We start from the raw sequence: 27,458 nt of genomic DNA on the forward strand, positions 1-27,458 counted from the left end.
GACACCCCATGAATCCCGGCAGCAGACGCAGCGCCGCTTATCACTAGTGACACTGCATGAATCCCGGCAGCAGACGCAGCGCCGCTTATCACTAGTGACACTGCATGAATCCCGGCAGCAGACGCAGCGCCGCTTATCACTAGTGACACTGCATGAATCCCGGCAGCAGACGCAGCGCCGCTTATCACTAGTGACACTGCATGAATCCCGGCAGCAGACGCAGCGCCGCTTATCTCCAGTGACACTCCATGAATCCCGGCAGCAGACGCAGCGCCGCTCATCTCCAGTGACACCCCATGAATCCCGGCAGCAGACGCAGCGCCGCTTATCACTAGTGACACTGCATGAATCCCGGCAGCAGACGCAGCGCCGCTTATCACTAGTGACACTGCATGAATCCCGGCAGCAGACGCAGCGCCGCTTATCACTAGTGACACTGCATGAATCCCGGCAGCAGACGCAGCGCCGCTTATCACTAGTGACACTGCATGAATCCCGGCAGCAGACGCAGCGCCGCTTATCACTAGTGACACTGCATGAATCCCGGCAGCAGACGCAGCGCCGCTTATCTCCAGTGACACTCCATGAATCCCGGCAGCAGACGCAGCGCCGCTTATCACTAGTGACACTGCATGAATCCCGGCAGCAGACGCAGCACCGCTTATCTCCAGTGACACTCCATGAATCCCGGCAGCAGACGCAGCGCCGCTCATCTCCAGTGACACCCCATGAATCCCGGCAGCAGACGCAGCGCCGCTTATCACTAGTGACACTGCATGAATCCCGGCAGCAGACGCAGCGCCGCTTATCACTAGTGACACTGCATGAATCCCGGCAGCAGACGCAGCACCGCTTATCACTAGTGACACTGCATGAATCCCGGCAGCAGACGCAGCGCCGCTTATCACTAGTGACACTGCATGAATCCTGGCAGCAGACGCAGCGCCGCTTATCTCCAGTGACACTCCATGAATCCCGGCAGCAGACGCAGCGCCGCTTATCACTAGTGACACTGCATGAATCCCGGCAGCAGACGCAGCACCGCTTATCTCCAGTGACACTCCATGAATCCCGGCAGCAGACGCAGCGCCGCTCATCTCCAGTGACACCCCATGAATCCCGGCAGCAGACGCAGCGCCGCTTATCACTAGTGACACTGCATGAATCCCGGCAGCAGACGCAGCGCCGCTTATCACTAGTGACACTGCATGAATCCCGGCAGCAGACGCAGCGCCGCTTATCACTAGTGACACTGCATGAATCCCGGCAGCAGACGCAGCACCGCTCATCTCCAGTGACACCCCATGAATCCCGGCAGCAGACGCAGCACCGCTTATCTCCAGTGACACATGAATCCCGGCAGCAGACGCAGCGCCGCTTATCTCCAGTGACACATGAATCCCGGCAGCAGACGCAGCGCCGCTTATCTCCAGTGACACATGAATCCCGGCAGCAGACGCAGCGCCGCTTATCTCTAGTGACACTCGAATCCCGGCAGCAGACGCAGCGCCGCTCATCTCCAGTGACACCCCATGAATCCCGGCAGCAGACGCAGCGCCGCTTATCTCTAGTGACACTCGAATCCCGGCAGCAGACGCAGCGCCGCTTATCTCTAGTGACACTGCATGAATCCCGGCAGCAGACGCAGCGCCGCTTATCTCTAGTGACACTGCATGAATCCCGGCAGCAGACGCAGCGCCGCTCATCTCCAGTGACACCCCATGAATCCCGGCAGCAGACGCAGCGCCGCTTATCTCTAGTGACACTCGAATCCCGGCAGCGCCGCTCACCTTCACGATGTGCATGTCCACGCCGTACATCTCCAGCCACTTGGCTTTGTTCAGGTAGTTGGTCTCGGCCTCCGCCGGCATCTGACCCCTGGGGGAGAGAAGGGAGGAGATCGGCCATTACAATCATCTCCCACAAGGGGGCGATCTACGTCCTGCAGGACCGGGGCCAGGAAACCCGACGTCACTCGCAGGATAAAGGACCTGGCCCCCGACCACCTGAACTCCTTCCACTTCTGGAACACGGCGAGCTCTATCTCCTCCGTCTGCGTCGGTACAAAGCGAAATTCTGACACCAGGTCCGGCGAGTGCTCCAGCGGGTCAAAGTCACCCAGCTCCCCTGGAAGAAGGAAAAAAAAACTATTCATCATGGAGAAGTATACAGACCCCCGAAGACGACACCTGGACCCCCAGGGTCCTCTTCCACCATCACTGCACTGCGCACAGGAGTCCGCAGCGTCTCAGGGTGGCCGGGTCACACGGGGTTAATCACCCGACACTGAGGGGAAAGGTTAACACAGGACCCCTCTGGAAATATCATGTCTCCCGGCAGCGAGCGCCAGCGCGTCCAAATCCGGATTACAATCCCATCTCATCCCCACAAGCTGCTTATGAGCACAGCAGCCAGACAGGGGCCGGCACGCCAACGAGAAAGCGAGCGAGCAAGCGGGGGCCGGACCACCAACGAGAGAGCAAGCGCAAGAGAGCGAGCGAGCATGGGCCTGACCACCAATGAGAGAGCAAGCGTGAAAGAGCGAGCGAGCATGGGCCTGACCGCCAACAAGAGAGCAAGTAAGAGTGGGCTGACACTTCAAGAAGAGAGTGAGTACAAGAGAGCGGACGAGAGGGGGCCAGCACGCCAACGAGACAGCAAGTGAGAGGGGGCTGGCTCGCCAATGAGAGACTGAGCGCGAGTGATACATTGAGCGAGAAGGCGCCGGCCCACCAACAAGAGCGTGCAACAGAGCGAGCGAGTGAAAGAGGGTCGGCCTGCCAATGAGAGAGCAAGCGCAAGTGAGGAGACAGAGCGCACAAGAGCGAGACAGAGCGCACAAGAGCGAGACAGAGCGCACAAGAGCGAGACAGAGCGCACAAGAGCGAGACAGAGCGCACAAGAGCGAGACAGAGCGCACAAGAGCGAGACAGAGCGCACAAGAGCGAGACAGAGCGCACAAGAGCGAGACAGAGCGCACAAGAGCGAGACAGAGCGCACAAGAGCGAGACAGAGCGCACAAGAGCGAGACAGAGCGCACAAGAGCGAGACAGAGCGCACAAGAGCGAGACAGAGCGCACAAGAGCGAGACAGAGCGCACAAGAGCGAGACAGAGCGCACAAGAGCGAGACAGAGCGCACAAGGGCGAGACAGAGCGCACAAGAGCGAGACAGAGCGCACAAGAGCGAGACAGAGCGCACAAGAGCGAGACAGAGCGCACAAGAGCGAGCGAGAGAGAGCGCACAAGAGCGAGCGAGAGAGAGCGCACAAGAGCGAGCGAGAGAGAGCGCACAAGAGCGAGCGAGAGAGAGCGCACAAGAGCGAGCGAGAGAGAGCGCACAAGAGCGAGCGAGAGAGAGCGCACAAGAGCGAGCGAGAGAGAGCGCACAAGAGCGAGCGAGAGAGAGCGCACAAGAGCGAGCGAGAGAGAGCGCACAAGAGCGAGCGAGAGAGAGCGCACAAGAGCGAGCGAGAGAGAGCGCACAAGAGCGAGCGAGAGAGAGCGCACAAGAGCGAGCGAGAGAGAGCGCACAAGAGCGAGCGAGAGAGAGCGCACAAGAGCGAGCGAGAGAGCGCACAAGAGCGAGCGAGAGAGCGCACAAGAGCGAGCGAGAGAGCGCACAAGAGCGAGCGAGAGAGCGCACAAGAGCGAGCGAGAGAGCGCACAAGAGCGAGAGAGAGAGCGCACAAGAGCGAGAGAGAGAGCGCACAAGAGCGAGAGAGAGAGCGCACAAGAGCGAGAGAGAGAGCGCACAAGAGCGAGAGAGAGAGCGCACAAGAGCGAGAGAGAGAGCGCACAAGAGCGAGAGAGAGAGCGCACAAGAGCGAGAGAGAGAGCGCACAAGAGCGAGAGAGAGAGCGCACAAGAGCGAGAGAGAGAGCGCACAAGAGCGAGAGAGAGCGCACAAGAGCGAGAGAGAGCGCACAAGAGCGAGAGAGAGAGCGCACAAGAGCGCGAGAGAGCGCACAAGAGCGAGAGAGCGCACAAGAGCGAGAGAGAGCGCACAAGAGCGAGAGAGAGCGCACAAGAGCGAGAGAGAGCGCACAAGAGCGAGCGAGTAAGAGGGGGCCCACCAACGAGATAGCAAGAGAGTGCGAGAGCAATAGAGCGAGCGAGGGGTGGCTGGCCTGCAGATGAGTGAGAGTGAGGGAGAGAGTGATGGAGTGAGGGAGAGGGGCCGGCCCGCCAATGAGAGAGAGCGTGCAAAAGGGGGGCGGGTGCAAACGAGAGGGTGGGGGCAGGATCCCATGACACCCGACCCCTATGTGCCACACCCATGTAGTGGCAGCGCCATTCCCCACCGCTTACCTTGGAGTGTGTACGCCGCCAACTGCACAGCAGTGTCAAATGGGCACTCCAGCCTGAAAGACAATGGCATCAATAGACTAAGAGTGCAGGTGAGGCAGAGCCAGGAAATAACGGGCACCTGTCACTTTAAGCTTAAAAAACAAAAAAAAAAAAACACGTGGGGTTAACACTGAACAGAAGAGGATTTCTATGATCGCTGGAGCGTCAGTGATACTGATCCGGCGCCACCACGTCCGACCCAACAACCAATCACTGCGCCAGGGTGGAGACTGCCAGGTGCGCGCCATCGCACAACATCCAGACCGCAGCTGAGGAGCATTACCCAGAGGATTGTCCCTCTGTAACTCTGCCTGGAAGTTAAAAGGGCCTCTATCAGCAGAGAACGACTGTTCACACCAAGCACAGGAGCTCGGTGCATCATGGAGCCCAAACATTGCAGTGCAGCGTCCTTCCTGCTTGTCATCCATCAAAGGAGAGGACGGGCAGAGCGAGAAAGTGAGCAGGAAGAAAGGAGACAGCAAGCAAGCAGGAAGGAGAAAGAGAACAAGCAGGAAGGAGAAAGAGAACAAGCGGGAAGGAGAAGGAGAACAAGCGGGAAGGAGAAGGAGAACAAGCGGGAAGGAGAAGGAGAACAAGCGGGAAGGAGAAGGAGAACAAGCGGGAAGGAGAAGGAGAACAAGCGGGAAGGAGAAGGAGAACAAGCGGGAAGGGAGAAGGAGAACAAGCGGGAAGGGAGAAGGAGAACAAGCGGGAAGGGAGAAGGAGAACAAGCGGGAAGGGAGAAGGAGAACAAGCGGGAAGGGAGAAGGAGAACAAGCGGGAAGGGAGAAGGAGAACAAGCGGGAAGGGAGAAGGAGAACAAGCGGGAAGGGAGAAGGAGAACAAGCGGGAAGGGAGAAGGAGAACAAGCGGGAAGGGAGAAGGAGAACAAGCGGGAAGGGAGAAGGAGAACAAGCGGGAAGGAGAAGGAGAACAAGCGGGAAGGAGAAGGAGAACAAGCGGGAAGGAGAAGGAGAACAAGCGGGAAGGAGAAGGAGAACAAGCGGGAAGGAGAAGGAGAACAAGCGGGAAGGAGAAGGAGAACAAGCGGGAAGGAGAAGGAGAACAAGCGGGAAGGGAGAAGGAGAACAAGCGGGAAGGGAGAAGGAGAACAAGCGGGAAGGAGAAGGAGAACAAGCGGGAAGGAGAAGGAGAACAAGCGGGAAGGAGAAGGAGAACAAGCGGGAAGGAGAAGGAGAACAAGCGGGAAGGAGAAGGAGAACAAGCGGGAAGGAGAAGGAGAACAAGCGGGAAGGAGAAGGAGAACAAGCGGGAAGGAGAAGGAGAACAAGCGGGAAGGGAGATGGAGAACAAGCGGGAAGGAGAAGGAGAACAAGCGGGAAGGAGAAGGAGAACAAGCGGGAAGGAGAAGGAGAACAAGCGGGAAGGGAGAAGGAGAACAAGCGGGAAGGGAGAAGGAGAACAAGCGGGAAGGGAGAAGGAGAACAAGCGGGAAGGGAGAAGGAGAACAAGCGGGAAGGGAGAAGGAGAACAAGCGGGAAGGAGAAAGAACAAGCGGGAAGGAGAAAGCGAGCAGGGAGGGTAGGTGCACTATAATGATGGCTGCGATGATGCTCGAGCGGCTGTGTTTGGTGTGGTCATTCTGCGCTTGGTGCGGTCATTCTGCGCTTGGTGCGGTCATTCTGCGCTTGGTGCGGTCATTCTGCGCTTGGTGCGGTCATTCTGCGCTTGGTGCGGTCATTCTGCGCTTGGTGCGGTCATTCTGCGCTGACAGAGGCCCATTAAGTAAAGTCGCGCTTGTTCCTTCGCTGTGAAGCGCGATGGGCTTATTCTACGGTTACAGGAAGCGGGAAGGTTCATCCCCAGATACCGGACATTAGATCTGCACTGTGTGCACCGGAGGGAGAATAAAGCCTCCTCCAGAGCTGCCAGAAAAAAAAAATATTTCATATGCTAATACGGGGGCTTCCAGGCACAGACCCCCAATACTGAGCTGCCTGCACTCCATCACCGCTCTGCACGGACACCGCAGCCGCAAATCGCAGAGGGTCATTGCCAGCTCCTGACTGCACCACAGAACTGAGCGGCCACCTAAGGCAGGAGCCGGCGGCCACGACACCCAGCGAGCGGCCACGACACCCAGCGAGCGGCCACGACACCCAGCGAGCGGCCACGACACCCAGCGAGCGGCCACGACACCCAGCGAGCGGCCACGACACCCAGCGAGCGGCCACGACACCCAGCGAGCGGCCACGACACCCAGCGAGCGGCTGCCTTAGGCGGGACCAGCGGTGATTCTGCGAGCAGCAGCTGCAGTGTCAGAGTAAAGGTGCGGAGCAGATGATTGACAGCAACGTGAGCGCCAAGATTTGATTGCGCCGTGCCAAGAGTGCAGACGCCCCCTCATTAGCACAAATGAAGGGAATTTTGTTACTTACCGTAAATTCCTTTTCTTCTAGCTCTTATTGGGAGACCCAGACGATTGGGTGTATAGCACTGCCTCCGGAGGCCACACAAAGCATTACACTAAAAAGTGTAAGGCCCCTCCCCTTCTGGCTATACACCCCCAGTGGTATCACTGGCTCACCAGTTTTAGTGCAAAAGCAAGAAGGAGGAAAGCCAATAACTGGTTTAAACAAATTCACTCCGAAGTAACATCGGAGAACTGAAAAACCGTTCAACATGAACAACATGTGTACCCGAAAACAACCAAAAATCCCGAAGGACAACAGGGCGGGTGCTGGGTCTCCCAATAAGAGCTAGAAGAAAAGGAATTTACGGTAAGTAACAAAATTCCCTTCTTCTTCGGCGCTCCATTGGGAGACCCAGACGATTGGGACGTCCAAAAGCTGTCCCTGGGTGGGTAAAGAAATACCTCATGTTAGAGCTGCGAAGACAGCCCTCCCCTACGGGGATGTCACTGCCGCCTGCAGGACTCTTCTACCTAGGCTGGCGTCCGCCGAAGCATAGGTATGCACCTGATAATGTTTGGTGAAAGTGTGCAGACTCGACCAGGTAGCTGCCTGGCACACCTGTTGAGCCGTAGCCTGGTGTCGCAATGCCCAGGACGCACCCACGGCTCTGGTAGAATGGGCCTTTAGCCCTGATGGAAACGGAAGCCCAGCAGAACGGTAGGCTTCAAGAATTGGTTCTTTGATCCATCGAGCCAGGGTGGCCTTAGAAGCCTGCGACCCTTTGCGCTTACCAGCGACAAGGACAAAGAGTGCATCCGAACAGCGCAAGGGCGCCGTGCGGGAAATGTAGATTCTGAGTGCTCTCACCAGATCTAACAAATGTAAATCCTTCTCATACCGATGAACTGCATGAGGACAAAAAGAAGTCAAAGAGATATCCTGATTAAGATGAAAAGAGGATACCACCTTCGGGAGAAACTCCTGAATGGGGCGCAGCACTACCTTGTCCTGGTGGAAGACCAGGAAGGGAGCCTTGGATGACAGCGCTGCCAGCTCAGACACTCTCCGAAGAGATGTGACCGCTACCAGAAAAGCCACTTTCTGTGATAGTCTAGAAAGTGAAACCTCCCTCAGAGGCTCGAAGGGCGGCTTCTGGAGGGCAACTAGTACCCTGTTCAGATCCCATGGATCTAACGGCCGCTTGTACGGGGGTACGATATGACAAACCCCCTGCAGGAACGTGCGTACCTTAGAAAGTCGTGCTAGACGCTTCTGAAAAAAAAAAAAACGGATAGCGCCGAGACTTGCCCTTTAAGGGAGCCGAGCGACAAACCTTTTTCTAACCCAGATTGCAGGAAAGAAAGAAATGTAGGCAATGCAAAAGGCCAGGGAGACACTCCCTGAGCAGAGCACCAGGATAAGAATATCCTCCACGTTCTGTGGTAGATCTTAGCGGACGTGGGCTTCCTAGCCTGTCTCATGGTGGCAACGACCCCTTGGGATAATCCTGAAGACGCTAGGATCCAGGACTCAATGGCCACACAGTCAGGTTCAGGGCCGCAGAATTCCGATGGAAAAACGGCCCTTGGGACAGCAAGTCTGGTCGGTCTGGTAGTGCCCACGGTTGGCCGACCGTGAGATGCCACAGATCCGGATACCACGCCCTCCTTGGCCAGTCTGGGGCGACGAGTATGACGCGGCTGCAGTCGGATCTGATCTTGCGTAGCACTCTGGGCAAGAGTGCCAGAGGTGGAAACACATAAGGGAGCCGGAACTGCGACCAATCTTGCACTAAGGCGTCTGCCGCCAGAGCTCTGTGATCGCGAGACCGTGCCATGAAGGTTGGGACCTTGTTGTTGTGCCGGGACGCCATTAGGTCGACGTCCGGCCTTCCCCAGCGGCGACAGATTTCCTGAAACACGTCCGGGTGAAGGGACCATTCCCCTGCGTCCATGCCCTGGCGACTGAGGAAGTCTGCTTCCCAGTTTTCTACGCCGGGGATGTGAACTGCGGATATGGTGGAGGCCGTGGCTTCCACCCACATCAGAATCCGCCGGACTTCCTGGAAGGCTTGCCGACTGCGTGTCCCCCCTTGGTGGTTGATGTATGCCACCGCTGTGGAGTTGTCCGACTGAATTCGGATCTGCCTTCCTTCCAGCCACTGCTGGAAGGCTAGTAGGGCAAGATACACTGCTCTGATTTCCAGAACATTGATCTGAAGGGTGGACTCCTGCTGGGTCCACGTACCCTGAGCCCTGTGGTGGAGAAAAACTGCTCCCCACCCTGACAGACTCGCGTCTGTCGTGACCACCGCCCAGGACGGTGGTAGGAAGGATCTTCCCTGTGATAATGAGGTGGGAAGAAGCCACCACTGCAGAGAGTCCTTGGCCGTCTGGGAAAGGGAGACTTTCCTGTCCAGGGATGTTGACTTCCCGTCCCATTGGCGGAGAATGTCCCATTGAAGTGGGCGCAGATGAAACTGCGCAAACGGAACCGCCTCCATTGCCGCCACCATCTTCCCGAGGAAGTGCATGAGGCGTCTTAAGGAGTGCGACTGACTTTGAAGGAGAGACTGTACCCTAGTCTGTAGTGACCGCTGCTTGTCCAGCGGAAGCTTCACTATCGCTGAGAGAGTATGAAACTCCATGCCAAGATACGTCAGTGATTGGGTCGGTAACAGAGTTGACTTTGAGAAGTTGATGATCCACCCGAACGTCTGGAGAGTCTCCAGTGCAACATTCAGGCTGAGTTGGCATGCCTCCTGAGAGGGTGCCTTGACAAGTAGATCGTCCAAGTAAGGGATCACAGAGTGTCCCTGAGAGTGCAAGACTGCTACCACTGCCGCCATGACCTTGGTGAACACCCGTGGGGCTGTCGCCAGACCAAATGGCAGAGCTACGAACTGAAGATGGTCGTCTCCTATCACGAAGCGTAGAAAGCGTTGGTGCTCTGTAGCAATCGGCACGTGGAGATAAGCATCTTTGATGTCTATTGATGCTAGGAAATCTCCTTGAGACATTGAGGCAATGACTGAGCGGAGGGATTCCATCCGGAACCGCCTGGCGTTCACATGCTTGTTGAGCAGTTTTAGGTCCAGAACAGGACGGAATGAGCCGTCCTTTTTTGGCACCACAAAGAGATTGGAGTAAAAACCTTGTCCTTGTTCCCGAAGAGGAACAGGGACCACCACTCCTTCTGCTCTTAGAGAATGCACCGCCTGCAGAAGGGCATCTGCTCGGTCGGGATGTGGGGAAGTTCTGAAGAACCGAGGCGGAGGACGAGAACTGAACTCTATCCTGTACCCGTGAGACAAAATGTCTGTTACCCACCGGTCCTTGACCTGTGGCAGCCAAATGTCGCAAAAGCGGGAGAGCCTGCCACCGACCGAGGATGCGGAGGGAGGCGGCCGAAAGTCATGAGGCAGCCGCCTTGGAAGCGGTACCTCCGGTTGCTTTCTTGGGGCGTGAGTGAGTCCGCCAGGAATCAGAGTTCCTTTGCTCTTTCTGAGTCCCTTTGGACGAGGAGAATTGGGGCTTGCCCGAGCCTCGAAAGGACCGAAACTTTGACTGCCACTTCCTCTGTTGAGGTTTGCTTGATCTGGGCTGGGGTAAGGAAGAGTCCTTACCTTTGGACTGTTTAATGATTTCCGCCAATTGCTCACCAAACAGTCTGTCTCCAGATAATGGCAAGCTGGTTAAACATTTTTTAGAAGCAGAATCTGCTTTCCATTCCTTTAACCACAAGGCTCTGCGCAAAGAAGGGAATTTTGTTACTTACCGTAAATTCCTTTTCTTCTAGCTCTTATTGAGAGACCCAGACGATTGGGTGTATAGCACTGCCTCCGGAGGCCACACAAAGCAATTACACTAAAAAGTGTAAGGCCCCTCCCCTTCTGGCTATACACCCCCAGTGGGATCACTGGCTCACCAGTTTTAGTGCAAAAGCAAGAAGGAGGAAAGCCAATAACTGGTTTAAACAAATTCACTCCGAGTAACATCGGAGAACTGAAAACCGTTCAACATGAACAACATGTGTACCCGCAAACAAACCAAAAATCCCGAAGGACAACAGGGCGGGTGCTGGGTCTCCCAATAAGAGCTAGAAGAAAAGGAATTTACGGTAAGTAACAAAATTCCCTTCTTCTTCAGCGCTCTATTGGGAGACCCAGACGATTGGGACGTCCAAAAGCTGTCCCTGGGTGGGTAAAGAAATACCTCATGTTAGAGCTGCAAGACAGCCCTCCCCTACATGGAGGCAACTGCCGCCTGCAGGACTCTTCTACCTAGGCTGGCGTCCGCCGAAGCATAGGTATGCACCTGATAATGTTTGGTGAAAGTGTGCAGACTCGACCAGGTAGCTGCCTGGCACACCTGTTGAGCCGTAGCCTGGTGTCGTAATGCCCAGGACGCACCCACGGCTCTGGTAGAATGGGCCTTCAGCCCTGATGGAACCGGAAGCCCAGCAGAACGGTAGGCTTCAAGAATTGGTTCTTTGATCCATCGAGCCAGGGTGGCTTTAGAAGCCTGCGACCCTTTGCGCTTACCAGCGACAAGGACAAAGAGTGCATCCGAACGGCGCAAGGGCGCCGTGCGGGAAATGTAGATTCTGAGTGCTCTCACCAGATCTAACAAATGTAAATCCTTCTCATACCGATGAACTGCATGAGGACAAAACGAAGGCAAAGAGATATCCTGATTAAGATGAAAAGAGGACACCACCTTAGGGAGAAACTCCTGAATGGGGCGCAGCACTACCTTGTCCTGGTGGAAGACCAGGAAGGGAGCCTTGGATGACAGCGCTGCTAGCTCAGACACTCTCCGAAGAGATGTGATCGCTACCAGAAAAGCCACTTTCTGTGAGAGTCTAGAAAGTGAAACCTCCTTCAGAGGCTCGAAGGGCGGCTTCTGGAGGGCAACTAGTACCCTGTTCAGATCCCATGGATCTAACGGCCGCTTGTACGGGGGAACTATATGGCAAACCCCCTGCAGGAACGTGCGCACCTTAGAGAGTCGTGCTAGACGCTTCTGAAAAAAGACGGATAGCGCCGAGACTTGCCCTTTAAGGGAGCCGAGCGACAAACCTTTTTCTAACCCAGATTGGAGGAAAGAAAGAAGGGTAGGTAATGCAAATGGCCAGGGAGACACTCTCTGAGCAGAGCACCAGGATAAGAATATCCTCCACGTTCTGTGGTAGATCTTAGCAGACGTGGGCTTCCTAGCCTGTCTCATGGTGGCAACGACCCCTTGGGACAATCCTGAAGACGTTAGGATCCAGGACTCAATGGCCACACAGTCAGGTTCAGGGCCGCAGAATTCCGATGGAAAAACGGCCCTTGGGACAGTAAGTCTGGTCGGTCTGGTAGTGCCCACGGTTGGCCGACCGTGAGCTGCCACAGATCCGGATACCACGCCCTCCTCGGCCAGTCTGGGGCGACAAGTATGACGCGGCTGCAGTCGGATCTGATCTTGCGTAGCACTCTGGGCAAGAGTGCCAGAGGTGGAAACACATAAGGGAGCCGGAACTGCGACCAATCTTGCACTAGGGCGTCTGCTGCTAGAGCTCTTTGATCGCGAGACCGTGCCATGAATGTTGGGACCTTGTTGTTGTGCCGGGACGCCATTAGGTCGACGTCCGGCCTCCCCCATCGGCGACAGATTTCCTGAAACACGTCCGGGTGAAGGGACCATTCCCCTGCGTCCATGCCCTGGCGACTGAGGAAGTCTGCTTCCCAGTTTTCTACGCCGGGGATGTGAACTGCGGATATGGTGGAGGCCGTGGCTTCCACCCACATCATAATGCGCCGGACTTCCTGGAAGGCTTGCCGACTGCGTGTCCCCCCTTGGTGATTGATGTATGCCACCGCTGTGGAGTTGTCCGATTGAATTCGGATCTGCTTCCCTTCCAGCCACTGCTGGAAGGCTAGTAGGGCAAGAAACACTGCTCTGATTTCCAGAACATTGATCTGAAGGCTGGACTCCTGCTGAGTCCACGTACCCTGAGCCCTGTGGTGGAGAAACACTGCTCCCCACCCTGACAGACTCGCGTCTGTCGTGACCACCGCCCAGGATGGAGGTAGGAAGGATCTTCCCTGTGATAAGGAGGTGGAAAGGAGCCACCACTGCAGAGAGTCCTTGGCCGTCTGGGAAAGGGAGACTTTCCTGTCCAGGGATGTCGACTTCCCGTCCCATTGGCGGAGAATGTCCCATTGAAGTGGACGCAGATGAAACTGCGCAAACGGAACCGCCTCTATTGCCGCCACCATCTTCCCGAGGAAGTGCATGAGGCGTCTTAAGGAGTGCGACTGACCTTGAAGGAGAGCCTGCACCCCTGTCTGTAGTGACCGCTGCTTGCTCAGCGGAAGCGTCACTATCGCTGAGAGAGTATGAAACTCCATGCCAAGATACGTTAGTGATTGGGTCGGTGACAGATTTGACTTTGGGAAGTTGATGATCCACCCGAACGCCTGGAGAGTCTCCAGTGCAAAATTCAGGCTGAGTTGGCATGCCTCCTGAGAGGGTGCCTTGACCAGTAGATCGTCCAAGTAAGGGATCACAGAGTGTCCGTGAGAGTGCAAGACTGCTACCACTGCCGCCATGATCTTGGTGAACACCCGGGGGGCTGTCGCCAGACCAAATGGCAGAGCCACGAACTGAAGATGTTCGTCTCCTATCACGAAGCGCAGAAAGCGTTGGTGCTCCGTAGCAATCGGCACGTGGAGATAAGCATCTTTGATGTCTATTGATGCTAGGAAATCTCCTTGGGACATTGAGGCAATGACTGAGCGGAGGGATTCCATCCGGAACCGCCTGGCGTTCACATGCTTGTTGAGCAGTTTTAGGTCCAGAACAGGACGGAAGGAGCCGTCCTTTTTTGGAACCACAAAGAGATTGGAGTAAAATCCTCGCCCCCGTTCCAGAGGGGGGACAGGGATCACGACTCCTCCTGCTCTTAGAGAGTCCACCGCCTGCAGCAGGGGCATCTGCTCGGTTGGGGTGTGGGGAGGTTCTGAAGAACCGAAGTGGAGGCCGAGAACTGAACTCGATTCTATACCCGCGAGACAAAATGTCTGTTACCCACCGGTCTTTGACCTGTGACAGCCAAATGTCGCAAAAGCGGGAGAGCCTGCCACCGACCGAGGATGCGGAGGGAGGAGGCCGAAAGTCATGAGGTAGCCGCCTGGGAAGCAGTTCCTCCATTTGCTTTCCTGGGGCGTGAGTGAGCCCACCAGGAATCTGAGCTCCCTTGTCCTTTCTGAGTCCCTTTGGACGAGGAGAATTGGGGCTTGCCCGAGCCTCGAAAGGACCGAAACCTCGACTGCCACTTTTTCTGTTGAGGTTTACTTGCTCTGGGCTGTGGCAAGGAAGAGTCCTTACCCTTGGACTGTTTTATGATTTCAGCCAATGGCTCACCAAACAGTCTGTCTCTAGATAATGGCAAGCTGGTTAAGCATTTTTTGGAACCAGCATCTGCTTTCCAGTCCTTTAACCATAAGGCTCTGCGCAAAACCACAGAATTGGCGGCCGCCATAGAGGTACGGCTCGTAGATTCTAGGACAGCATTGATAGCATAGGTCGCAAACGCAGACATTTGCGAAGTTAGGGACGCCACCTGCGGTACTGCTGGATGCATGATAGCATCCACCTGTGCTAAACCAGCTGAAATAGCTTGTAGTGCCCACACGGCCGCGAATGCTGGAGCAAACGACGCGCCGATAGCTTCATAGACAGATTTCAACCAAAGGTCCATCTGTCTGTCGTTGGCATCTTTAAGTGAAGCGCCATCCTCTACTGCGACTATGGATCTAGCCGCAAGCTTGGAAATTGGGGGATCCACCTTTGGGCACTGAGTCCAGCGTTTGGCCACTTCAGCGGGAAAAGGATAACGGGTATCCTTAGAACGTTTAGAGAAACGCTTGTCTGGATGAGCGTCGTGCTTCTGGATTGATTCTCTGAAGTCAGAGTGGTCCAAAAAAGCACTTAATTTACGCTTGGGATACAGGAAATGGAACTTCTCCTGCTCTGCAGCTGCCTCCTCTGCAGAAGGGGCTGGGGGAGAAATATCCAACAGCCTATTAATCGCCGATATAAGGTCATTAACCATGGCGTCACCATCAGGGGCATCCAGATTGAGAGGGGCCTCAGGATTAGAATCCTGATCACCGTCCTCAGTCTCATCACAGAGAGACTCTTCTCGCTGAGACCCTGAGCAGTGTGATGACGTCGAGGGTCTTTCCCAGCGAGCTCGCTTAGGCTGCCTGGGACTGTCATCTGAGTCAGAGACTTCAGCTTGTGATGCTTGAGACCCCCTTGAAGTACGGATTAGTTCCAACTGAGGGGGACCGGAGAGCATAGCCACAGCAGTGTCCATGGTCTGAGGAACTGGCCTGGCCTGCAAGGTCTCCAGGATTTTTGTCATAGCCTCAGACATTTTATCAGCAAACACTGCAAAGTCTGTCCCCGACACCGGGGCAGGGTTCACAGGCGTCTCTGCCTGGGCTACCACCACCATAGGCTCTGGCTGACGAAGTGCCACTGGGACTGAACATTGCATACAATGTGAGTCTTTGGAGCCTGCCGGTAGATCAGCCCCACATGCAGTACAAACAGTGTACACAGCCCGTGCCTTGGCAGCCTTGCGTTTTGCGGATGACATGTTGCTGCCTCCTCAGAGCAGTACAGGGTGTCCAGCCAAGAAGCGACCTTACAGTGCAACTATATATATATATGGTACCAAGAAAAAAGTACACTAATATATCACTGAGGCACTAGTGGGGCCAGCACTACTGTGCAGCTTACCGCCCGCTTAGGAGCGGTGTGTGGTCGCCAGAAATCCCTTTAGTCTGGGTCTCCCAGAGCCTGCTGCCTCTCCCCAGCCAGACCGCATGTGTAATGGCTGCCGGCGTCCTTGTGGAGAGGGGGGGGCGGGCCCTGGGCGTATAGACGAAGAGCGGGAAGCCTGCTTCCCCCTGTGCCTAGTGAGAGGGCTGGAGCATGTAAATAAAGCTCAAGCCCTCGGCGCTGCCATTGAGCAGCGTCTCTCCCCTACCCTGATTAACAGGGTGGGGGCGGGAACGAAGCGGCGCTAGGCCGCAGAAGCCGGGGGCTAAAGTTAGAAGCGCCGCCGCCGTAAAAGCGCGGTCGGCGCAAAGCCCCCGGCGCACCACAAGTCGCAGCTGCGCCGCCGCTCCAGGAGCGGTCGGCGCAGTAGTTCCCAACACACAACGTCACTCAGCAAAGCTGCAGTGACCTAACCCCCAGCGTACAGCGCCACTGTCCCCGGCGCACTATAACGCTCAGCAAGCCCTGAGAGCGTCCGTGCCTGCCGGGGACACAGAGTACCTGAAAGTTGCAGGGCCTTGTCCCTGAACGGCACTCCCGCTCCCAATCCAGCAGGTTCTATGGGTCTGTGGATGGAGCCCGGCCCCAGGGCTTGGGGGCCGGCAAGATCCCACTTCCACAGAGCCCTCCAGGGGATGTGGAAGGAAAACAGCATGTGGGCTCCAGCCTCTGTACCAGCAATAGGTACCTCAACCTTACAAGCACCAACCGCGGGTGAGAAGGGAGCATGCTGGGGGCCCCATATGGGCCCTCTTTTCTTCCATCCGATAGAGCCAGCAGCTACTGCTGACTACAAACAGTGGAGCTATGCGTGGATGTCTGACCTCCTTCGCACAAAGCAGAAAACTGGTGAGCCAGTGATCCCACTGGGGGTGTATAGCCAGAAGGGGAGGGGCCTTACACTTTTTAGTGTAATTGCTTTGTGTGGCCTCCGGAGGCAGTGCTATACACCCAATCGTCTGGGTCTCCCAATAGAGCGCCGAAGAAACTACAGAGTTGGCGGATGCCATTGAGGTACGGCTCGTAGAGTCCAGTACCGCATTGATAGCGTAGGTCGCAAACGCAGTCATTTGCGTAGTTAAGGACGCCACTTGCGGCACTGCTGGACTTAAGAAAGAGTCCACCTGTGCCAAACCAGCTGAAATAGCTTGGAGCGCCCACACGGCCGCGAATGCTGGAGCAAACGACGCGCCAATAGCTTCATAGACAGATTTCAACCAAAGGTCCATCTGTCTGTCATTGGCATCTTTAAGTGAAGCCCCATCCTCCACTGCAACTATGGATCTAGCTGCAAGCCTGGATATTGGAGGGTCCACTTTTGGACACTGGGTCCAGCGTTTGACCACGTCAGGGGGAAAGGGATAACGTGTATCCTTAAGACGTTTGGAAAAACGCTTGTCCGGATTAGCATGGTGTTTCTGGATTGATTCTCTGAAGTCAGAGTGGTCCAGAAAGGTGCTCAATTTACGCTTGGGATACAGGAAATGGAACTTCTCCTGCTGTGCAGCTGCCTCCTCTGCAGAAGGGACTGGGGGAGAAATATCCAACAGCCTATTGATGGCCGCTATAAGGTCATTTACCATAGCGTCACCATCTGGCGTATCCAAATTGAGTGCGGTGTCAGGGCTAGACTCCTGATCACCCACCTCTGTCTCATCATATAGAGACCCTTCTCGCTGAGACCCTGACCCACGTGATGACGTGGAGGGTCTCTCCCAGCGAGCACGCTTAGGCGGCCTGGGACTGTCATCAGAGTCAGAGCCCTCAGCCTGTGATGCCTGGGACCCCCTTGAAGTACGGATTAGTTCCAACTGAGGGGGACCGGGGAACATAGACACAGCAGTGTCCATGGTCTGAGCAACTGGCCTGGACTGCAAGGTTTCCAGGATTTTTGTCATAGTCACAGACATTTTATCAGCAAAGACTGCAAATTCTGTCCCCGTCACCGGGGCAGGGTTCACAGGCGTCTCAGCCTGGGCTACCACCACCATAGGCTCTGGCTGACGAAGTGCCACTGGGACTGAACATTGCACACAATGAGAGTCGTTGGAGCCTGCTGGTAGATTAGCCCCACATGCTGTACAAGCAGTGTATACAGCCCGTGCCTTGGCACCCTTGCGTTTTGTGGATGACATGTTGCTGTCTCCTCAGAGCAATATAGGGTATACAGCCAAGAAGCGACCGTACAGTGCAGTATATATATATAGATATCTGGTACAGTAAAAAGTACACCAATACAACACTGTGGCACTAGTGGGGCCAGCACTAATGTGCTGCTTACCGCCCGCTAAACGCGGGTGTGTGGTCGCCAGAAATCCCTAGTCTGGGTCTCCCAGAGCCTGTGTCCGTCCTCCAGCCAGACTGCATGCAGGAATGGCTGCCGGCGTCCTGTGGAGGGGGGGCGGGCCCTGGGCGTGCCAGACCAAAAGCGGGAAACCTGCGTCCCACTGTGCCCAGTGAGAGGGCTGGAGCATGTAAATAAGGCTCCAGCCCTCGGCGCTGACGATTGCACAGCGTCTGTCCCATTCCCTGATTGACAGGGAGGGGGCGGGAACGAAGCGGAGCTAGGCCGCAAAAGCCGGGGACTAAATTTATAAGCGCCGCCGCACTACAAGTCCCAGCCGCGCCGGCGCGGTAGTTCCCAGCACATGAAGTCACACAGCTAAGCTGCTGTGACTCAAACCCCAGCGTGCAGCGCTACTGTCCCCGGCGCACTAACACACCCAGCAAGTCTGGCGTGTGCGTGCCTGTCTGTACGGGGACACAGAGTACCTGAAAGTTGCAGGGCCTTGTCCCTGAACGGTACCCAGCTCCGTATCCAGCAGGTTCACTGGGTCTGTGGATGGAGCCCGGCCTCAGGGCTTGGGGGCCGGTAAGATCCCACTTCCTCAGAGCCCCTCAGGGGGATGGGGAAGGAAAACAGCATGTGGGCTCCAGCCTCCGTACCCGCAATGGGTACCTCAACCTTACAAACCACAAGTGGGGTAAGAAGGGAGCATGCTGGGGGCCCTAGTATGGGCCCTCTTTTCTTCCATCCGACATAGTCAGCAGCTACTGCTGACTAAACAGTGGAGCTATGCGTGGATGTCTGACCTCCTTCGCACAAAGCACAAAACTGGTGAGCCAGTGATCCCACTGGGGGTGTATAGCCAGAAGGGGAGGGGCCTTACACTTTTTAGTGTAATGCTTTGTGTGGCCTCCGGAGGCAGTAGCTATACACCCAATCGTCTGGGTCTCCCAATGGAGCGCCGAAGAAGGGAATTTTGTTACTTACCGTAAATTCCTTTTCTTCTAGCTCCTATTGGGAGACCCAGACGATTGGGTGTATAGCACTGCCTCCGGAGGCCACACAAAGTATTACACTAAAAAGTGTAAGGCCCCTCCCCTTCTGGCTATACACCCCCAGTGGGATCACTGGCTCACCAGTTTTAGTGCAAAAGCAAGAAGGAGGAAAGTCAATAACAGGTTTAAACAAATTCACTCCGAAGTAACGTCGGAGAACTGAAAACCATTCAACATGAACAACATGTGTACCCGAAAAACAACCACAAATCCCGAAGGACAACAGGGCGGGTGCTGGGTCTCCCAATAGGAGCTAGAAGAAAAAGGAATTTACGGTAAGTAACAAAATTCCCTTCTTCTTCGGCGCTCCATTGGGAGACCCAGACGATTGGGACGTCCAAAAGCTGTCCCTGGGTGGGTAAAGAAATACCTCATGTTAGAGCTGCAAGACAGCCCTCCCCTACGGGGAGGGAACTGCCGCCTGCAGGACTCTTCTACCTAGGCTGGCGTCCGCCGAAGCATAGGTATGCACCTGATAATGTTTGGTGAAAGTGTGCAGACTCGACCAGGTAGCTGCCTGACACACCTGTTGAGCCGTAGCCTGGTGTCGTAATGCCCAGGACGCACCCACGGCTCTGTCAGAATGGGCCTTCAGCCCTGATGGAACCGGAAGCCCACCTCCTTCGCACAAAGCTTGAAAACTGGTGAGCCAGTGATCCCACTGGGGGTGTATAGCCAGAAGGGGAGGGGCCTTACACTTTTTAGTGTAATTGCTTTGTGTGGCCTCCGGAGGCAGTGCTATACACCCAATCGTCTGGGTCTCCCAATGGAGCGCCGAAGAAAGCTTTTTTTCTGGCAGCTCAATCACTGGAGGCGACACCACAGGGCGGACTTACAGGGGCCACGTCCCCTACAGAACTGTGTATGTGGATTTCTTAGCGATTGGGAGCAGCTGACAGTTTCCCTTTAACACCGTCCTGATCGACGGCTTCTCACAGATGAGGGTTTGTTAAAGGGCTGCTGTCAGCAGAGAATGACTGTTCACACCAGGCACAGGAGTGTCATGGTGCGGCCGGTCATTAGACGGCAGCTCCCCTCCTGCTGCGGCCGGTCATTACACGGCACCTCCCCTCCTGCTGCGGCCGGGCATTACACGGCACCTCCCCTCCTGCTGCGGCCGGGCATCACACGGCACCTCCCCTCCTGCTGCGGCCGGTCATTACACGGCACCTCCCCTCCTGCTGCGGCCGGGCATCACACGGCACCTCCCCTCCTGCTGCGGCCGGGCATCACACGGCACCTCCCCTCCTGCTGCGGCCGGGCATCACACGGCACCTCCCCTCCTGCTGCGGCCGGGCATCACACGGCACCTCCTCTCCTGCTGCGGCCGGGCATTACACGGCACCTCCTCTCCTGCTGCGGCCGGGCATTACACGGCACCTCCTCTCCTGCTGCGGCCGGGCATTACACGGCACCTCCTCTCCTGCTGCGGCCGGGCATTACACGGCACCTCCTCTCCTGCTGCGGCCGGGCATTACACGGCACCTCCTCTCCTGCTGCGGCCGGGCATTACACGGCACCTCCTCTCCTGCTGCGGCCGGGCATTACACGCCACCTCTCCTGCTGCGGCAGGGCATTACACGGCACCTCCCCTCCAGCTGCGGCCGGGCATTACAGGGCACCGCCCCTCCTGCTGCGGCCGGGCATTACACGGCACCTCCCCTCCTGCTGCGGCCGGGCATTACACGGCACCTCCCCTCCTGCTGCGGCCCGGCATTACACGGCACCTCCCCTCCTGCTGCGGCCCGGCATTACACGGCACCTCCCCTCCTGCTGCGGCCCGGCATTACACGGCACCTCCCCTCCTGCTGCGGCCCGGCATTACACGGCACCTCCCCTCCTGCTGCGGCCCGGCATTACACGGCACCTCCCCTCCTGCTGCGGCCCGGCATTACACGGCACCTCCCCTCCTGCTGCGGCCAGGCATTACACGGCACCTCCCCTCCTGCTGCGGCCGGGCATTACACGGCACCTCCTCTCCTGCTGCGGCCGGGCATTACTCGGCACCTCCCCTCCTGCTGCGGCCGGGCATTACTCGGCACCTCCCCTCCTGCTGCGGCCGGTCATTACACGGCACCTCCTCTCCTGCTGCGGCCGGGCATTACACGGCACCTGCCCTCCTGCTGCGGCCGGTCATTACACGGCACCTGCCCTCCTGCTGCGGCCAGGCATTACTCGGCACCTCCCCTCCTGCTGCGGCCGGGCATTACACGGCACCTCCCCTCCTGCTGCGGCCGGGCATTACACAGCAGCTCCCCTCCGGCTGCGGCCGGTCATTACATTTCCCAAGGTGCAGATAGGAGATAGAAGCCGGCGGAGGCTGCACTGTAAGGTTTGGCCGCACCACGGCCCTGTGCTTGGTGTGAACAGTCAGGGAATCCAGCCTGATACATTGTAACGGAGGGGGATCTGTGCGATGCGGTCACCTTTACACTGGACACAAAGCCCAAGTATCAGAGAAAGTGCAAGGACTTTCCACTCTGCCGTGATGGGGGCGACAGCAGCCCCTCTACAGGCCGATATTCTGGAGACTTACAGTAATGTGGGATGTGGGGGTGTACTTACTTTCCACTGAGAATATCTTGTTTCAGTTGCAGAACAAACAAATATCTGTGAAAACAGAAAGAAAATAATGAGTGTGATACCGAGCGCCGCATCTAATCCCAGCATCTCATCCCTCTGCTGATTTCTGCATCCAATCTTATTGGGATACAGTTTGTTTTCTGAGCTGCTGCATCTAATCCTATCATGTGATATGCAGCTCTGCACAGTATCTAAGCCCGTGATGTGATACGCAGCTTAGCACAGTATCTAAGCCCGTGATGTGATACGCAGCTCAGCACAGTATCTAAGCCCGTGATGTGATACGCAGCTCAGAACAGTATCTAAGCCCGTGATGTGATACGCAGCTCTGCACAGTATCTAAGCCCGTGATGTGATACGCAGCTCTGCACAGTATCTAAGCCCGTGATGTGATACGCAGCTCAGCACAGTATATAAGCCCGTGATGTGATACGCAGCTCTGCACAGTATCTAAGCCCGTGATGTGATACTTGCCTGGTGAGCTCCTCCCGCAGGTTGTTGGGCTCCGAGGAGTAGAACTTCACCCTCACATGCAGACAGTACGGGGGTCCGACTGCCGGAGAAAAACACACAGTGTCAGCTTCATCTAATGCATCCGGACCGGAGCGCTGACCCGGACTCCCCCCGCGTCAACCGCAGCTCCGCGCCACTGAGATATGATCGAACCAGACAGCGGCGGAATAATCCAGTGCCAGGAAGAGTTACTGCAGCGGAGGGGGCTTAAACGGGAACTCCACCCTGAGCAGAGACCCCCAACAGGCATTGGAACTCGAGGGCCCCAAAATCACGGCTTTGAGAAGAGCAATAATATGAAAAGGTCCAGAGTGACAGCCCAGCCCCACCGGGCTCCAGGGACCCGCCGCCCACCACCGGGCTCCAGGGACCCGCCGCCCACCACCGGGCTCCAGGGACCCGCCGCCCACCACCGGGCTCCAGGGACCCGCCGCCCACCACCGGGCTCCAGGGACCCGCCGCCCACCACCGGGCTCCAGGGACCCGCCGCCCACCACCGGGCTCCAGGGACCCGCCGCCCACCACCGGGCTCCAGGGACCCGCCGCCCACCACCGGGCTCCAGGGACCCGCCGCCCACCACCGGGCTCCAGGGACCCGCCGCCCACCACCGGGCTCCAGGGACCGGACCCCACACCCTGCAGCCCCCGGCTCTGCACCTCCCCGATATTTTGCTGTATACTTCATGTATATAAATATAACCTGATACAATTACACTTCCCTCGGACCATGAAAACCTCGCTGCCCCAGGAAGTCGGCAAACAGCAGAATGGTGAGCGCAGCTCTGGATGTGAGTGGAGAAGCCTTAAAGTGCCGCACATTCCACAGATGAACAATGAAGGTAACAAGCTCGGGTCTACATGCAGGGTCCGTGCCCCGGGAGGGGGGGGCCATACGCTCGCTCGGCCGGGGACGTCTCCACCTGATGGCGACCTCAGCCGCTCTCTAATTTCAGGCATCAGAGATTGAGGAATGCAGAACGACCTTCACCCAATTAAGTCATTTTATAGGATGTGACCAATGATTGCGGTCACTGAGCGCAGCATTCCTCCCCCGCACCAAGGTGGCAGAGCGCACAATTCACCCTCCTGCCAGGGAGGCCACGGGAGCCGGGACAGAGGCAGCTCCAGGGCCCAGCTGCGCTCTTAAAGGAGACACGACACCTGCAGATCTGAGCACCTGTAGTGTTACGCAGGACTGATGACTGCGCAATGTCACCTCCTACAAGAGCAGAGAAAGAACGAAATCTGCCCCCGAGAGGCGCAAAAACAACGTGACGGGGTGCGGTACCGACACTGAGCGGGAAGGGGGGGGCGGGGTGGATGTATGGTACTGACTGTGCGGGGGAGGGGGGGGGGTGGATGTATGGTACTGACTGTGCGGGGGAGGGGGGGGGGTGGATGTATGGTACTGACTGTGCGGGGGAGGGGGGGGGGGGTGGATGTATGGTACTGACTGTGCGGGGGAGGGGAGGGGTGGATGTATGGTACTGACTGTGCGGGGGAGGGGGGGGGGGGGGGGCGACGACACTTACTCTTCACCTGCTTTTTAATGCTCTTCGTGTTGTCCAACCAGTGCTGAGGAGAGAGGGGAGAGAAGGGTTAACACCACCGGTAATATCTGAGAGCATACCTGCAGTCCTATGTAACACCACAGATAACAGTGATATCTCTGGGTACAGATAATGTAGATGTCACCTGCAGTCCTATGTAACACCACAGATAACAGTGATATCTCTGAGTACAGATAATGTAGATGTCACCTGCAGTCCTATGTAACACCACAGATAACACAGTGATATCTCTGAGTACAGATAATGTAGTGATGTCACCTGCAGTCCTATGTAACACCACAGATAACAGTGATATCTCTCTGAGTACAGATAATGAAGTAGATGTCACCTGCAGTCCTATGTAACACCACAGATAACACAGTGATATCTCTGAGTACAGATAATGTAGTAGATGTCACATGCAGTCCTATGTAACACCACAGATAACACAGTGATATCTCTGAGTACAGATAATGTAGTAGATGTCACCTGCAGTCCTATGTAACACCACAGATAACAGTGATATCTCTCTGAGTACAGATAATGTAGTAGATGTCACATGCAGTCCTATGTAACACCACAGATAACACAGTGATATCTCTGAGTACAGATAATGTAGTAGATGTCACCTGCAGTCCTATGTAACACCACAGATAACAGTGATATCTCTCTGAGTACAGATAATGAAGTAGATGTCACCTGCAGTCCTATGTAACACCACAGATAACACAGTGATATCTCTCTGGGTACAGATAATGTAGTAGATGTCACCTGCAGTCCCATGTAACACCACAGATAACACAGTGATATCTCTGAGTACAGATAATGTAGTAGATGTCACCTGCAGTCCTATGTAACACCACAGATGACACAGTGATATCTCTGGGGACAGATAATGTGGTAGATGTCCCCTGCAGTCCTATGTAACGCCACATACACTGCACTATTACTCTGTATATATTACACACTTATAATCTGATACATTGTATATTTTCGACTATACTTCATCTGTCACTTAACTCTTTCCTGTACAAGTGCCCCCCCCCATTATTTTGCTCCATTAGTGGCTGTGAGACCCCCCCCCCCCCCCGGGAGACCCCCTGCTGGAGGACCCCCGCTCCCCTCGGTGCCTGTCTCCGAGCTGCACAATTCCAGCGCAGGAATGTGGAGGAGAAGAAAGAAAACAGGCTCCGAGATGAAGAAAAACAGCGGCCGCTCCTCATTCCCGGCCTCCCCCACCCCGGCCTGGTACTCTGCCCCGGGGAGAGCAGGAGCAGGGGCCACAACCGTCCCGAGATCAGGGGGGCCCACAACCGTCCCAAGATCGGGGGGGGCACAACCGTCCCAAGATCGGGGGGGGGGGCACAACCGTCACAAGATCGGGGGGGCACAACCGTCCCGGGATCAGGGACACAGGATCGGTCATTATAGAGTGAAGGGGCTGCAGCCCCCCACCGCGCCCCCCGTGTTACCGGCACTTGTGCGGAGTCCATGAACTGCAGCCCGAAGTAGTCCTTCTCGATCAGGTCCAGGTGATACATGATTTGCTCGAACAGCTCCTGACCCTTCGCTTTTTTCTGAAAAAAAAAGAAGAAAACCAGGAATTAACCCTGTGAGCGCCAATATTTATAAGAAAGATCCACACAACACCCCCCAGCAAACCCCCAAATACGCACTGCGCCCCCAATCACAGCATTAATATCGCAGAAGAATCAGGAAATAATGAACAAATTTAGAGCTACAATATATGTCAGCTGCTGTCCTCTGTTATCAGCCATCACATTTTCATATAAATTTACCATGTTGTGGGGTTTTCTACCCCTGGAGTGCCGGCCCCCACTCTTTCCTGGAGTCAGTGTGTGACGCTCGGCCCCCCGGTGTTTCTTCCACCATTTGCAGAGTTGCACCACTCAGTTTGGGCATCGCTCTGTGCCCCTGCGGGGTCTTGTGCCCACTGAGCCACCATAGCCCCCCACTTCAATCAGCCAGTGTGCAGGGAGAGGGGCCCCGCACAGACATAGGGGTCCTAGCCGGGGGCACAGACAGAATTCATGGGGTTCCCATGGAAGAAGTCCTAAACACCCTCCTACCCCAATGATATCATGTCTACAGCACTTATGACCGCTGCAGCCAATCATGGAGCGCAGCATTGAGGGGATTGGCTGCAGCGGTGATGTGTGCTGTAGTCGTGGTGTCACTGCAGCAGAGAGGCAGCGCTGGACTCTGGAGAGTGAAACACATTACATTAACCCCGCGTAGACCATTAGAAATCACCAGAGCTGCAGTCTAGGGGTATGGGGTGGTTATTAGTGGAGACATGATTTAAGGGATTTTCCATGAATATTTTTCTCTGTCCATTGCGTTGTGCTACATGAAAATAATAAAATTCAGCAGTTACCGGCCTCGGCGGCTCCGGCGTTCACCGGCGGCTGCAGGGATAGGGGAACCGGCGGGTCCTGTCCTCTACACACACTGCTCTCCATGCGCCCCAGGTGGACACCGCGCTGGCAGGAGCCTGGCAGGACGCACACGGCCGGCATTGTGCCCACGTCCAAGGACAGGTGCAGAGTACAGGCTGCCGCACACACCTCCTGGCAGACGCCGGCACAGCAATATCCTCCGCACCGCTCTGATGTGGAGCGAGCGACGCCGGAGAAAACCTTAATAAACCACCATGTTCTCCCTCCGCAGCACCATCACATCGCTGCTAATGCCCTGGTGGTCCCCGAGGGGCCGCGTTAGACAATGAACACAGCAGCAGAGAGGGACACAGAAGAAGTGTGCAGACATTACAGCACAGACTAATATAATATAATATAATATAATATAATATAATATAATATAATATAATATAATATAATATATATATATATATATATATATATATATATAAACACACACACACACAAAATGGGCATGGAAAGGTTTTACCTCACAGAAAGGATCATCTACGATCCCATGCTGTAATGTGTGTATACTCTATATCTCCCCCCATCTGTATAACTCTGTTGTGTCCACCCCCCTTCTATTACACAGCGGGGGACATATATAACTATTACCCCAGCACCATTCAGGAGTCTAGGAAAGCTGGGTGATGGCAGAGGTCCAATGTCTGTGCTCAGTTCTGGTTCCAGCTCCGGCTGTACCGGATTTTATTCAGGAATTCTTTTGCATTCCTTCACAAACACTTAAGACAGTGATGATCTGTGAAGGGCCCAGATAAAAGCTGGAGAACTGGTTTATCACTGGTCAGGGCTGTGAATGAGGAGGAATGTGGTGGCCATGACCAGGGAGGGGGCAGGGAGGGCGCAGGACGCCCGGGGGCAGGGAGGGCGCAAGACGCCCGGGGGCAGGGAGGGCGCAAGACGCCCGGGGGCAGGGAGGGCGCAAGACGCCCGGGGGCAGGGAGGGCGCAAGACGCCCGGGGGCAGGGAGGGCGCAAGACGCCCGGGGGCAGGGAGGGCGCAAGACGCCCGGGGGCAGGGAGGGCGCAAGACGCCCGGGGGCAGGGAGGGCGCAAGACGCCCGGGGGCAGGGAGGGCGCAAGACGCCCGGGGGCAGGGAGGGCGCCGGACGCCCGGGGGCAGGGAGGGCGCCGGACGCCCGGGGGCAGGGAGGGCGCCGGACGCCCGGGGGCAGGGAGGGCGCCGGACGCCCGGGGGCAGGGAGGGCGCCGGACGCCCGGGGGGCAGGGAGGGCGCCGGACGCCCGGGGGCAGGGAGGGCGCCGGACGCCCGGGGGCAGGGAGGGCGCCGGACGCCCGGGGGCAGGGAGGGCGCCGGACGCCCGGGGGCAGGGAGGGCGCCGGACGCCCGGGGGGCAGGGAGGGCGCCGGACGCCCGGGGGCAGGGAGGGCGCCGGACGCCCGGGGGCAGGGAGGGCGCCGGACGCCCGGGGGCAGGGAGGGCGC

General features: G+C 56.5%; 1 protein-coding gene across 1 annotated transcript in view; it reads right to left on the reverse strand.

The window, feature by feature from the left end:
* Window positions 1-27,458, reverse strand: part of EPB41L5 (erythrocyte membrane protein band 4.1 like 5) — a 69,558-nt gene that overhangs the window by 29,600 nt on the left and 12,500 nt on the right. Inside the window, 7 exon segments of the mRNA XM_075317025.1 lie at window positions 1,791-1,878; window positions 2,007-2,127; window positions 4,310-4,362; window positions 21,468-21,512; window positions 21,960-22,038; window positions 23,531-23,573; window positions 25,021-25,125. Coding sequence (XP_075173140.1) covers window positions 1,791-1,878; window positions 2,007-2,127; window positions 4,310-4,362; window positions 21,468-21,512; window positions 21,960-22,038; window positions 23,531-23,573; window positions 25,021-25,125 — 534 coding nt within the window.

This window comes from Anomaloglossus baeobatrachus, chromosome 7, assembly GCF_048569485.1.
Source record: "Anomaloglossus baeobatrachus isolate aAnoBae1 chromosome 7, aAnoBae1.hap1, whole genome shotgun sequence".
Lineage (NCBI taxonomy): Eukaryota > Metazoa > Chordata > Amphibia > Anura > Aromobatidae > Anomaloglossus > Anomaloglossus baeobatrachus.